Source organism: Myodes glareolus, chromosome 2 (genome assembly GCF_982192425.1).
Source record: "Myodes glareolus chromosome 2, mMyoGla1.1, whole genome shotgun sequence".
NCBI lineage: Eukaryota > Metazoa > Chordata > Mammalia > Rodentia > Cricetidae > Myodes > Myodes glareolus.
Window position 1 is genome coordinate 92,832,165 of NC_142027.1, and position 11,698 is coordinate 92,843,862.

General features: G+C 40.9%; 1 protein-coding gene across 1 annotated transcript; it reads right to left on the reverse strand.

The window, feature by feature from the left end:
* Positions 1 to 881: 881 nt before the first annotated feature.
* Positions 882 to 10,409, reverse strand: LOC125396964 (CD209 antigen-like protein E). Its single transcript, XM_085677398.2, has 6 exons — positions 10,338 to 10,409; positions 5,658 to 5,747; positions 4,881 to 4,952; positions 4,317 to 4,468; positions 3,201 to 3,310; positions 882 to 2,962 (listed from the first exon to the last, which is right to left on the reverse strand). Exons 1-6 carry the CDS (start codon positions 10,399 to 10,401, stop codon positions 2,824 to 2,826), a joined length of 627 nt encoding a protein of 208 aa, XP_085533524.2. The 5' UTR covers positions 10,402 to 10,409; the 3' UTR covers positions 882 to 2,823.
* Between the last annotated feature and the right edge of the window lie 1,289 nt (positions 10,410 to 11,698).

Here is an 11,698-nt window from a genome sequence, read left to right on the forward strand (position 1 = left end):
TCTGTGGGTTTCTCCATCATGATCTTGATCCCTTTGCTCATATAATCCCTCTTCCCTCTTTTTGACTGGACTCCAGGAGCTTAGCTGTGGATCTCTTCGTCTGCTCCTGTTAATTACTGGATGAAGGTTCTATGATGACAATTAGGGTGGTTACCAATCTGATTACAGGGGAAGGCCAGTTCAGGCACCCTTTCCATGAATGTTAGGAGTCTTAGCTGGGGTCATCCTTGTGGGTTTCTAGGAGTTTACCTAGTACCAGTGTTCTCGCTAACTCCATAATGGCTCCCTCTATCAAGATAATCTCTTTTTTTGTTCTTCCTTTCTGTCCCTCCCCCAACTCAACCATCCCATTCCCTCATGTTCTCCTCCCTCCTCCCCTTCACCCTTCTCTCCCTTATGCTTTCAACTTACTCAGGAGATCTTATCTATTTACTCTTCCCAGGAGCATACATGACATGAGGCAAATCTTAAACTGGCGTGGCAGCTGCCTCATGGCTCAGCTTAGTACATGATACCAGAACATGGTGCCAGAGCATGACTCAAGCACCCAGGCAGTGGCTGGTAGCTGTACCTCTAGGCTGGTCACTGGTCTACCTGAGAGACTACAGGACTAGAAAGCCATATCCAGTTCATTTTCTAGAACTTTTCTTAGCTTTCCCAAGCCTTTGTTTGGATATTTGAGTTCTCACATCAGATACCATATGCCATAGGTAGACATTCCTTTAGACTGCCAGCTCACAAAAATATCAGCACTGAGACGTCTTTTTAATTATGAAATCTTAACCTTAACTTAGACTTGTTTCTAACTAGCTTTTATAACTTGATTAACCCATTTCTATTAATCTATGTTCTGTCTTTTGACTCATGACTTTTACCTCTGCTCCTTCATGTCCTACTTCCTCTTCATCTCCTCTGATATCTCCCCCATTCCCAGATTCATCTCCTCTTCTTTTCTCTCTTCCCAGAACTTCTGCATAACCTCTTCCTGCCTAGCTATTGATCATTCAGCTCTTTATTAAACCAATCAGAAGGTCCCTTCTTCACAGTGCACGAAAAGATTATTCCACAACATGTGACTGTGGGGGAAGCAAATTGTGTATTAAAGTCACAGTATCCCAGCTCAGTTTTCCCAAATATCTTATAGTCATTTTGTAATGCAAAATATATTTAATGTCCACCAAGAGTTCATACTTTTCAAAGGTCAAAATTCAAAGTCTCTTTAGATGCAAGGAAATCTTTTAGCATGAGTAAAACAAAACCTAAAAGTTTACAAAATCTACAGATAAATGTCACAGAATTGGTAATCTCACCCAAAATAGAGGAATCTTTTCATGAGATGACTTAGTGGAGAAAGGCACTCATTGCTAAACCTGATGACCTGCTTTTAATCCCTGGGGCTCATATGGTAGAGGGAGAGACTGACTCCAGTAAGCTATTCTCTGACCTCTGTACAAATGTGATGCACATACCCACATACAAATAAATAAATTTAATACAAGTGTAAAATTTCTTACCAGTGTATATATCATACGCTGAGTGCATCCCACCTACCCCATTCCTCCCATCCTACCCTCTCCCACTCTTTCTCCCTTTGCTCCTCTGGACAACTTTATTTCCACTTTTATTTAACATATGCATACATGATTTATGTGACTATATAGGAGCTATGAATGGGATAGCATACATGGGACTTATCTTTCTGAGACTGGTTGGAATTTAATGTGATTATTGCTAGTTGCATTCATTTTCCTTCAAATTATGTTGACTTTTGATGGAGAAAAATGCTATTCTGTTGTTTGAGTCAGTTTTATGTCAACTTGACACAAGCTAGGGTAATTTGAGAAAAAAGAATCTTAATTGAGAAAATACTTCCATAGGATTGGCCGACATTCAAGTCTATAGGACATTTTCTTTGTTGGTGGTGATATGGGAAGGACGCTATGGGTGGTGCTATACCTGGGCAGGCAGTATAAGAATACTTGAGATGTATAAGAAAGCAGAGTGAGAAAGCCATGGGGAGTGAGGTTTTGCCCTTACTTCCTTTGAAACTGTAAGATGAAATAAACCCTGACCTCCACAAGTTACCTTTGGTTATGGTGTTTATCACAGCGATAGAAATCTTTCTTTATTCCTCCATTGTTGGCCACTAGTGTGGATTCCATAATTCAAAATTTATGAATAGTGGAGGCAACAAACTTTTGTAAGTATCTCTGTGATGGCGACATGTCCTTCTTTGAAGAGAGATGTGGGAGACACATCTGCCACACAACCACCAGTGGAAGAGAAAGTTGATCCCTAAAGCATCATTTGATTGGTGGATTAATTCTCCGGTGCTCTCAGGCTGATATCAGAGCTGAAGTAATTGGGAACAATCACCAGTAAATGTGTACAGGGAAAGAGATGTAACACAAATGAATGAAAGGAAAAGATGCAGGGATGGGATAGTGTAGAGCCTCTGGTACTGTGGAGCTAAACATAGCAATGCAGACCATCTAATCTCAGCAAGGAAAACAGCATTTTAAAGATAACCACATAGTCCCTGAGGATATCCCACACTTAGTCAATGTATTAAATTGTAAGCAAAGGCCAGAACAGTAACCACTAAGCCAAGTAGGGTCTGGATATATCTGAGGGAAGGCAGCGGTGGACCAGCCCCCCAGGGAATGAGAGACCTGATAGAAAATACAGCAGAGCTATTGCTAAGAGCTCCTTGCCTGAAAATAGGGAGAAGGAATTGGCCTAAGTGTGGATGAAGTTCGGTCATCTGTCAGGGAGACTGGAGCTGTGAGGGCTGATGGGAGGACCTGGGCATCAGTTGTTGGATCAGGATGCTGGGGACTTCTTGCAGATCCAGAATTTCTTGTTTTTGCAGTTGTCTTCATTCCAGCCATGATCTGTCAGTTCTGTGCAGTCAGTCTCTGAAGGGTCTTCACTTTTCCATAAGGTCCAGTATTTTTTAAAGCTGCAAAACCCATGCACACTGAGAACATGTGTCCCTCCCCTCCCCTACAAACAAATTTTGAAGCTCCTGGAAACTAGATGTCTTCATATTTTCCCTGAACTTGGGCATGAATTCCCCCTTTCCACTCAGTAAGTGACATTTTTTTTTTATGTCTAGGGGATAAAAACCCCAAGAGAGAATATTAGCATTTCAGACACCAGCCCATTCACCCCAATTTTGCCCTTGTTTTTTGATCTACCTTGACAACAAAGGTGAACCATCCACCCATTGCCATGAGCCTTCATGTTTCATGTCTGACAACCCAATCCAGAAACTGCCTCTAATCTTAAACATCTTCTGTAGAAAGTCCTGGAAAGGGAGAAAAGTAGTTGAGATACAGTTGAGCATTTAATTTTCCATCCAGTGTCCTTGTAAAGTCTCAATAGAAAGTCCTATTTGCAGTTATTCCTTCTAAGGAACTACACCATGCTCTCTAACAAGTGTTCAGGAGCTCTGAGTCCTCCCGTTCCTGTGCCCTATAAGGAAATGACTTGCACAGAGAAGTGCACAGATGGCCTCTTGTTGCATACACTTCTTTTCACTGTATGTTTCTCTGGCTTGTGAGTTCTGAGCAGGCCCACTTGGATTTACTCATGCCTGGTCATGAATGTGTGAGCCACGTTCTAGCAATTAGTCAATGACACACAGCCGAGTTTTCCCTCTAGAAAGCAAGTTATTATAGACCAGCCAATCTATCACTAGGCATTTTTTACATTTCCAAGTCTTCTCCCAAATCTTACGCACATGGTCAAGACTTGTTCGTGTGTGTGTGTGTGTGTGTGTGTGTGTGTGTGTAAGGCATTTGTGATGTCTCAATTCATAGCTCACTTCTCTTTCATTCCCCCTTGAAAATCAGTACGGCTATCACCTTCAACTGCTTATTATGTAGTGAAATGCACACCCCCATCTGTGTCACGTCACTCCCCTCAGATTTTGGACATTTGAGGTGAAATGGACAGGGCAATTGCACACATGAACTCATAGTTGCTGCACAAGGTCAAGTAAACAAAATTTTCAGCCTAGACAGGAGGGGGCTCATAAAGTTCCAACCTTGACTGAAGTACTATTAACAATTGAAGGTGTTTAAGGAAAGAAAGTCAATTTTTTTCAGACATGTAGCTCCTGAGAGGCTACCCACGCCCTAGTATATAGCCTTATAGAAAGATAAAGTACATGAATTTGGAAGGGAAAATTATTGGGGCAAGAAAAGAATTGAGGGGGGATGTTAGGGGTAGGTTTAGCCAAGAGACAAGATATGATGAATGAAATCCATAACAATAAAAAGATGCATGTTCTACTTCATAATTAAGCATACCTGCTCCTCATAACTTTTAATGATGATTAGTTGGGCCCCCACTTCTTGGCAAGCACTGAGGGAATCACTCCAGTTACGTTTAGTTATGGAGAAAAAGTAACAATTTCCACTGAAGAACATCCAGTCCCAGGAGCAGGGACGGCACAGGGAGTCTGTTGGAAGAGGCTAGTTAGAATAAACCCACACTTGGTGGTCTGTATTCTGTAAGCTCAGCCCTCCAGCCCTCCAGAGTCAGGAACCCTCAAGCATCACTGTGGGAAGATGCTACCCTCTCAATTTCCCAAGTTCTTCTTCATTCTAAAAGAGTCCAGGAATCCTGGCCCCATCTCATTCTCAGTGGGAGAAGCATGGGCTAAGACCTCAGAACAGACTCCAGGAAACTGGCATAATTGAATCCTTATTATATATACTTTCTTGTGAACACTAAAAAACCAGTTTTGGTGTTATTCTGTGTTTCCAATTGACAAGGAAGAGCCTTAAGACTTAAAAGGGTCAAACTCAACCAAAGTATCTCCATATGAATGCCCATTAAGACACTTGGACAGCCAGCTTCTGATTACACACCGACTTTAGGCTTCAGCTGCATGAGCTCCTGGTAGATCTTCTCCTGATCCTGGGTGCAGGGAACCTTTGGAACTGTGTCAAGACAAAAAAAGGAACTACAACTATTAAATACCTACAATGTGTCATGGTCTACACTGCCTATATAGGAACATAGTATCTGAGAGCTAACTACTGCTATACAACACTTGAGGAATGATGGGCTGAAGAGATGGGTTAGTTGGTAACGTCTTATCCTGTAAACACAAGGACCTAAGTTCAATCTTCCAGAACCCACATTCTGAAAACCAGGCATGTTGGCGTACATTGGTAATTCAGTTCTGGAAATTCAAGAACAGGTGGATCCCTTGGGTTCACTGATCAGTCAGACTCGCTTATTTGATGAGCTTAGGGCCAAATGAAACCATTTTTCAAAAAACAAGGTGGGCAGAATCTGAGGAATGACCACTGAGGCTATCCCTCGGCAACCACATACATACACACACAATGTGTATGCTCACCCCTGGAGGTGAAGTGCATATAAGCACACATACATACATATACCCCACAGTGAGAGGAGTATCTCACCACCCAAAAAGACTAAATTACAGGGACAAATGTAACAAAGACCCTCTCCTGTTCCTCCTCCATTTCCCCTGCTGTATAGGCTGCAGGAGTTCTGAGATATGCTCAGAAGTCACAAAAGGACCAGGTTCCAATTTTGGTCTTGTCTCCCTCCTAGATCTGGATGCATCAGCCAAGAGACCAGTATTAAGAGCCAAAGTACTCAGAGCATCTGACCTTGGAGAAGAAATGCCACAAGGACCCCAGAGAAGAGAATGAGGAAAAGCAGCTGAAGCACCAAGGGGACCAGGTCATGTCTCACACACCCTGTGGAAGAGAAGGATGGGTTTCAGCACACATGTGGCCTGTGTCACTTAGTCTCAGAGTCACACGGGTCACCAGTTTATGCCTGCTCAGACACATGACTTTAGGACTCAAGCTTCTAGGTTCCCATAGCCACAACTCTAAGTCTTAATCTCCCATGACCCATGAGTACAGAATTCCATCTTCCATTTCACAGGTACAAATATCTAGGAAGCATCCACTTCTCCTCAGCATCTCTCTGTACAGTGACTATAAAACTGTTTGATCCAAAAACTATTTGGAACCCAGAGCTTGACACAAATCACCAGCTTCTTATCTTTTCAAATCAGAGGAGAAAAAAATAAGAACCTGGCCAGATTGCTAGTAATAGCCCACTATAAACTGATGGTGAGATCAATTGCTGAAGAGATCACACAGTTTAACCACAGGACATGGAAAATTCAAATTGACAGTGCTTTGGAAACCTCCTCCCTGCTTACAAGTTTTCACAATCCTGCAAAGTGCTGTGCAGACTTCTGGGGGTAGAAAAGCCACCAACAGTCTCACCTAGACATGAACACTGAGAACTACAATGATGATCAGTGTGGAAAGATATGGTCACTGATGCAATTCAGGGAACCAGCCACTTTCTGGTTAAATTTAAAGCCTGCGCCATAAAATGCAGCTCATGCCCACAATGGAAATCTAGCCAAGAATGTATATCTTGGTAGTTTGAGGCCATAGGGGTTACCTAATAATTGTTTGTACATGTGGACATGGCATGAAACTACTTTCTAAGTGCTCTATATTCAGTGGATTAGTATATCTCTCAATTCTCATCAGAGAAATTTCTTTGGGCAGTGGATGGTGGTTAATACAGAGACTCATGACCAGTTAAAGTGCAGAAAACACAAGTAAATACTAGACATGAGTTACAAAAGAACCCTTGTAACTTTTGTCCAGTACTTGTGTTACCTATTGTCTAGACTGGTTCTTTCTTTTCTTTTCCTTCCTTCCTTCCTTCTTTCCTTCCTTCCTTTCTTCCTCCCCCCTCTTTTTTTCTTTCTTTTTGTTGTTGTTTTGTTTTGTTTGTCATAGCCAGAATCTGGAAACAACCTAAATGCCCCTTGACCAAAGAATGGATAAGGAAAATGTGGTACATTTACACAATGGAGTACTACACAGCAGAAAAAAATAACAACATCTTGAAATTTGCAGGCAGATGGATGGATCTAGAAAACATCATATTGAGTGAGGCAACACAGACCCAGAAAGACAAATATCATATCTACTCACTCATAAATGGTTTTTAGATATAAAGCAAAGAAAATCAGCCTACAAATCACAATCCCAGAGAACCTAGACAACAATGAGGACCTGTAACATGAGGGGGCCTGTTTGTTTGTGTTTTCTGTCCTACCTGGTTCCCACAGCTGTTTAGCCCCCCAAAAAATCACACGGGGACTCCTATAAGTTATAAAGCTGATTGGCCCATTAGGTCAGGCTACTTATTAGCTAATGCTCACATCTTGATTAACCCATTTTCTGATCTATTTTAGCCATATGGCTCTGTACCTTTTCCAGCTGGCAGATCACATTCTGCTGCTTTGGTGGTCTGGGCAGGAGAGAGAGGAATCAACTTCCTCCTCCCCAGAATTCTCCTGCTCTCCTTGCATCATTTCCACTTCCTATCTGGTTTTCCTGCCTACACCTCCTGCCTGGCCAATCAGCGTTTATTTAAAACATAATTGACAGAATACAGACAATTCTCCTGCACCACTTCTCCCTCTTTTAGGAAATATCCATAGTCCATTTTTTTGGGAATGTGGGCATAGTATCCCAGGCTAATTGTAGCTGGTTTTGGATGCTGATAATCTTATGGGGACCTAAAGAAAATTTAGAGTTATGATCAAGTCCTGACTGGAGTATCCTGTGAGTCTTGATCATCTCAGGCAGCAGTCTTGAACCTGTTCCGAATGAATAACTCTGATATCGGGCCATCTGTTCCTACCGGAGATTTCTCAGGTGGTCTCCCTTGGTCAAACTGGATTTTTCTTAACTCAGAATAAATCCAGAGCCTCTAGTTTTCTGTGGAAACAAAAGCAAAATCTCTTCTTCAAAGTAACATACCTTTTGACTTCAATTTTGAAGCCAAGGTATTTTCAAAATACCTATCTTGGATTAATTCTGCAACATTTATAAGTGAATATCTTTTAGCAGCTGTTGCTCCTTTCTCAGCATTCAAACAATTTAAAGAGAGCATAATAGCATACAGTATCAAGATTCTCTGTGTATTTTCCATCTTTACGTGGCTTTATTTTAACCTCTATTTCTTTTATTTTTACTTTTAACTTTTGGCTTTTTGAGACGGGTTCTCTGAATATTTTTGTCCTGGAATTCCCTCTATAAACCAGGCTATCCTTGAACTCACAGAGATCCGTCTGTCTCTGTCTCCCCAGTGCTGGGATTAAAGGTGTGTACCACCATACCCAACTATTCTCTTTCTTTCTTTTTATTTTAAGACTTTAAACCTTTTTTTATTTATAAGAACTTTAAACCATTTAGAGTTTTTTTTTCTTTGAATCTCTCTTTACTGTATATCGCTCTCTTTTTTTGACCATGTGAGTCTTTAATTTGCTAAGGAATATGGAGAAGTTTTTGGCCACAACTCTATGGTGTTTTAAGGTCCTTGCCAGGAAGCAAGCTGCAACAGTGTGTCCATCCATAGTCCAGACTGCCTGCTTGAAAGAGTCAGTTTTCCCTGGCAGGACAGCCCAGAAAGCCCGCATTTTAAAACAGCACAGCTTTTTTCCTGCTACGGCTGAAAACCGAAATGCTTTATTCAAGTCTTTCCAAGCTTTCTCAGGCTTTCTGTGGATGCAGTTATCCACTTGGGTGCCATTGTGTAACATGAAAGGACCAGGCTTGTTTGTTGGGGTTTTCTGAAAACCTTACCTAAAAGTCCTCAGTAATTATATGTTGTTTACATGTCATCTTTTCATATTTGAATGCTTTGTTTACAGTGTTTCTCTTAACACTGCACATTGTAACATTGTACAGTTCCACTTGTGAACCCTTTGTATGGGAACAGTCTTACATGTAGTGTATCTTGGAATTTTGTGTATTTCTAATTCACATTCTGTATGTGCTTTGTAATCTGTGTTCTCACACATACCCTATCATGGACCCATGTTGCCACTGTATGTTACTCTGGGGGCTATGGAGTTGCTGCTGTGTCAGAAGCTCTCATGTACAAGCAGCCACTTTTTTTAAGGACCCTAAGAGAGACCTATGTGGATCTAATCTACAAGGGAAGTAGAAAAAGACGAGATCTCTTGAGTAATTGGAAGCATGGGGACCATGGGAGTGGAGCAGAGAAAAATATATAGCTTAATAAAATCAATAAAAAAGCAAAAAAAAAGAAATACAAATTTTAAAAAAAGTTACAAAAGAAATCAAAATATGACTTAGAAAGCCATGAACTAGATGCTTGGGAATTTCTAGTAAGATATTTTGAGATATTTAAATACAAATTTTGATTATTATTTTAAAAATGGACAAAAATTGGCATATATGCACACTAAGGCTTTATTCAGTCATGCAGAGGAATAAATATATGTCATTTTCAGAGAAATGGGTGGAATTGGAAGTTATCATACTAAGCAAATAAGTGAGAAACAAATATTACAGGTTTTCTCTCATACATACAACACTTATTTCTATCCATCTGTGTGCTATCTATCTATCTATCTATCTAATCTATCATCTGTCTATATATTATCTATATATCTTAAAATACAAATGATAGTATGAGTGGAAATTATATATAAAATGAAGGAAGAGAGCCAGGTGATTGTGGCATATGCCTAGTATCCCAACATCTAGGACGTAAAGGCAGTGGGATCTCTGAGTTCAAGGCTATTCTGGTCTCCAGAGCAAGTTTCAGGACAATCAGAGATACACCGAGAAATCCTAGAAGAAGAGGATGATAAGAAGGATGATGGGAACAGCAGCAGCAGCAACAACAACAACAACAACAAACTGCAAGAAAGGAAGCTATCATGATACATTCTTCTACTTGGAATACATACATGTATATAACATAAAACATAAATGAAGCTATTGTGGGGGTATACGCTCTGAAATATGTAGGGAAACAGAGACAAGAGGGTGAGAATTAGAAAATCCAATACTATACTTGTGGACAATGTCACAAAGAAGCTCACACTATATCGCACATTTTCTAAAGCAACTTATAAAAAAATAAAAAGAACTCCAGAGTTAAGACATTCCCTTGACAGGGAACATATACAAAGCTCCACTTCCAGCAGTTGCTTCCCACTTCCAGAAGAATACAAGAATCTTAGCCACATCTATTCCAAAATGAGGAAAGTAAGGACTTTATAACTCTGAAGAAATCCAGAAGACTGTATGGATACTTGTGAACAACATGTATTGCCTCTTGTCTCTACTTCACAGTTGAAACAGATAAAGCACACTGGAGGCCAGAGACGCAAGCCACTACACCACAGAGGTGTTGGCGGCCAGGGACACAGTGTCTAACAGAACAGAGACATCTGCAGGCTCTTGGGAAGTTGGTTTTTGGTCACTCACCGATATCAGCTTTCACCTCTGTTACTTCATTATAGTTCAGCTGCTCACCCGTGGAACAGGACATATCCACAGCTGTGAGAAGAAACAAAGAAGTTAATGTTCATCTGTGGTGAACTGGTAATGAAAACATGATACATATGCAGTAGAATTTTATTCAGTTGTAAAGAAAGGTGAAGTTTGTAATAAATGAATGAATCTGGAAAATGTATTATTTAATGAGGTAATCCAGACTCAGAAAGACAAAAACCTGATGAACCATTCCATGGACTGGGCTTAGGGTGTGTTAAGAGTGTAGAAGGCTATCTGAGCATTAGCAGGACAGCAGCATGGGAGGGTTCATTTCTCTCTGCCCTTGACCAGCCATTTCAAGCTCTTCCCTCTATGACCTCTATGCGGCAGTGGACTGTAACCTGGATTAAACCTTTCCTGTCTCAGGTGCTTTCAGTCTGAGTAGTTATCACGGACACAGAAATTAGGCAAGAACACAGTTTGTTAAAAAATGCCATAATGAAGTCCAATATCTTGTACATTAATATTAAAGAAATCATCACTATGAAACACGTAGTGAGTACCATATCTGTACTGAGATCCCAGGAACTTGACTTCTGAGACAACATCTTGTTTAATACCATTTAAACAGGAGAAACCCTAGTTAAAAAAAGCTTTAACATGGGTTGCATCAAGTTGTATTGGTGCTGTTGCATTGCTCTGTATTGCTGCTTCTTCCTCTGGTCGTCTACATCAGTGGTGTTAGAGACCATGAGACCATGATTAACCCCTAACATCTACTTTAAGACTAAATTCCAGTTTCAGGTCCACCTTCCTTCTGAACTGGTTGCTCCAGATTAGAAGTCAGCCCTGTAGTGGGTCAACTCTGACCTTAAAGAAGGAAGTCCAACATAAACACAGCCAACAGAGAAAAGGAGAGCAGCTGCAGAACACATAACTTTTAGGAGAGAATTAGACATTCTAGTTCATCCGAGTCACTGCCTCTGCATCTGAGGGATGACCTGGTCACCCAGCTTCTCCTAAAGGGTGCGCAAGATACTGGGTTAGGGAGAAGCTTCAGTAGGTAAAGCATTTGCTGAGAAAGCATTGAGGCTTATGTTTAAATCTCTAGAACCCATGTCAATCCCAAAAGAGTGATGTGTATCTGTAATGCAAGTGCTCCTTGAGTGAGGGAGACACTAAAAACATGAGAATCCTTGAAAGCTTGTGGGGCCAGCTAGAATGTCATATGCAGCAGTGAGTGAGAGCCTACCTGAAGGTGAAGGTGAGCACTGACAAACAATGTTATCCTATGACTTCCACAACTGCACTACATCTTGTTTGTACCTGCATTTGCACAAACACACCTCAAC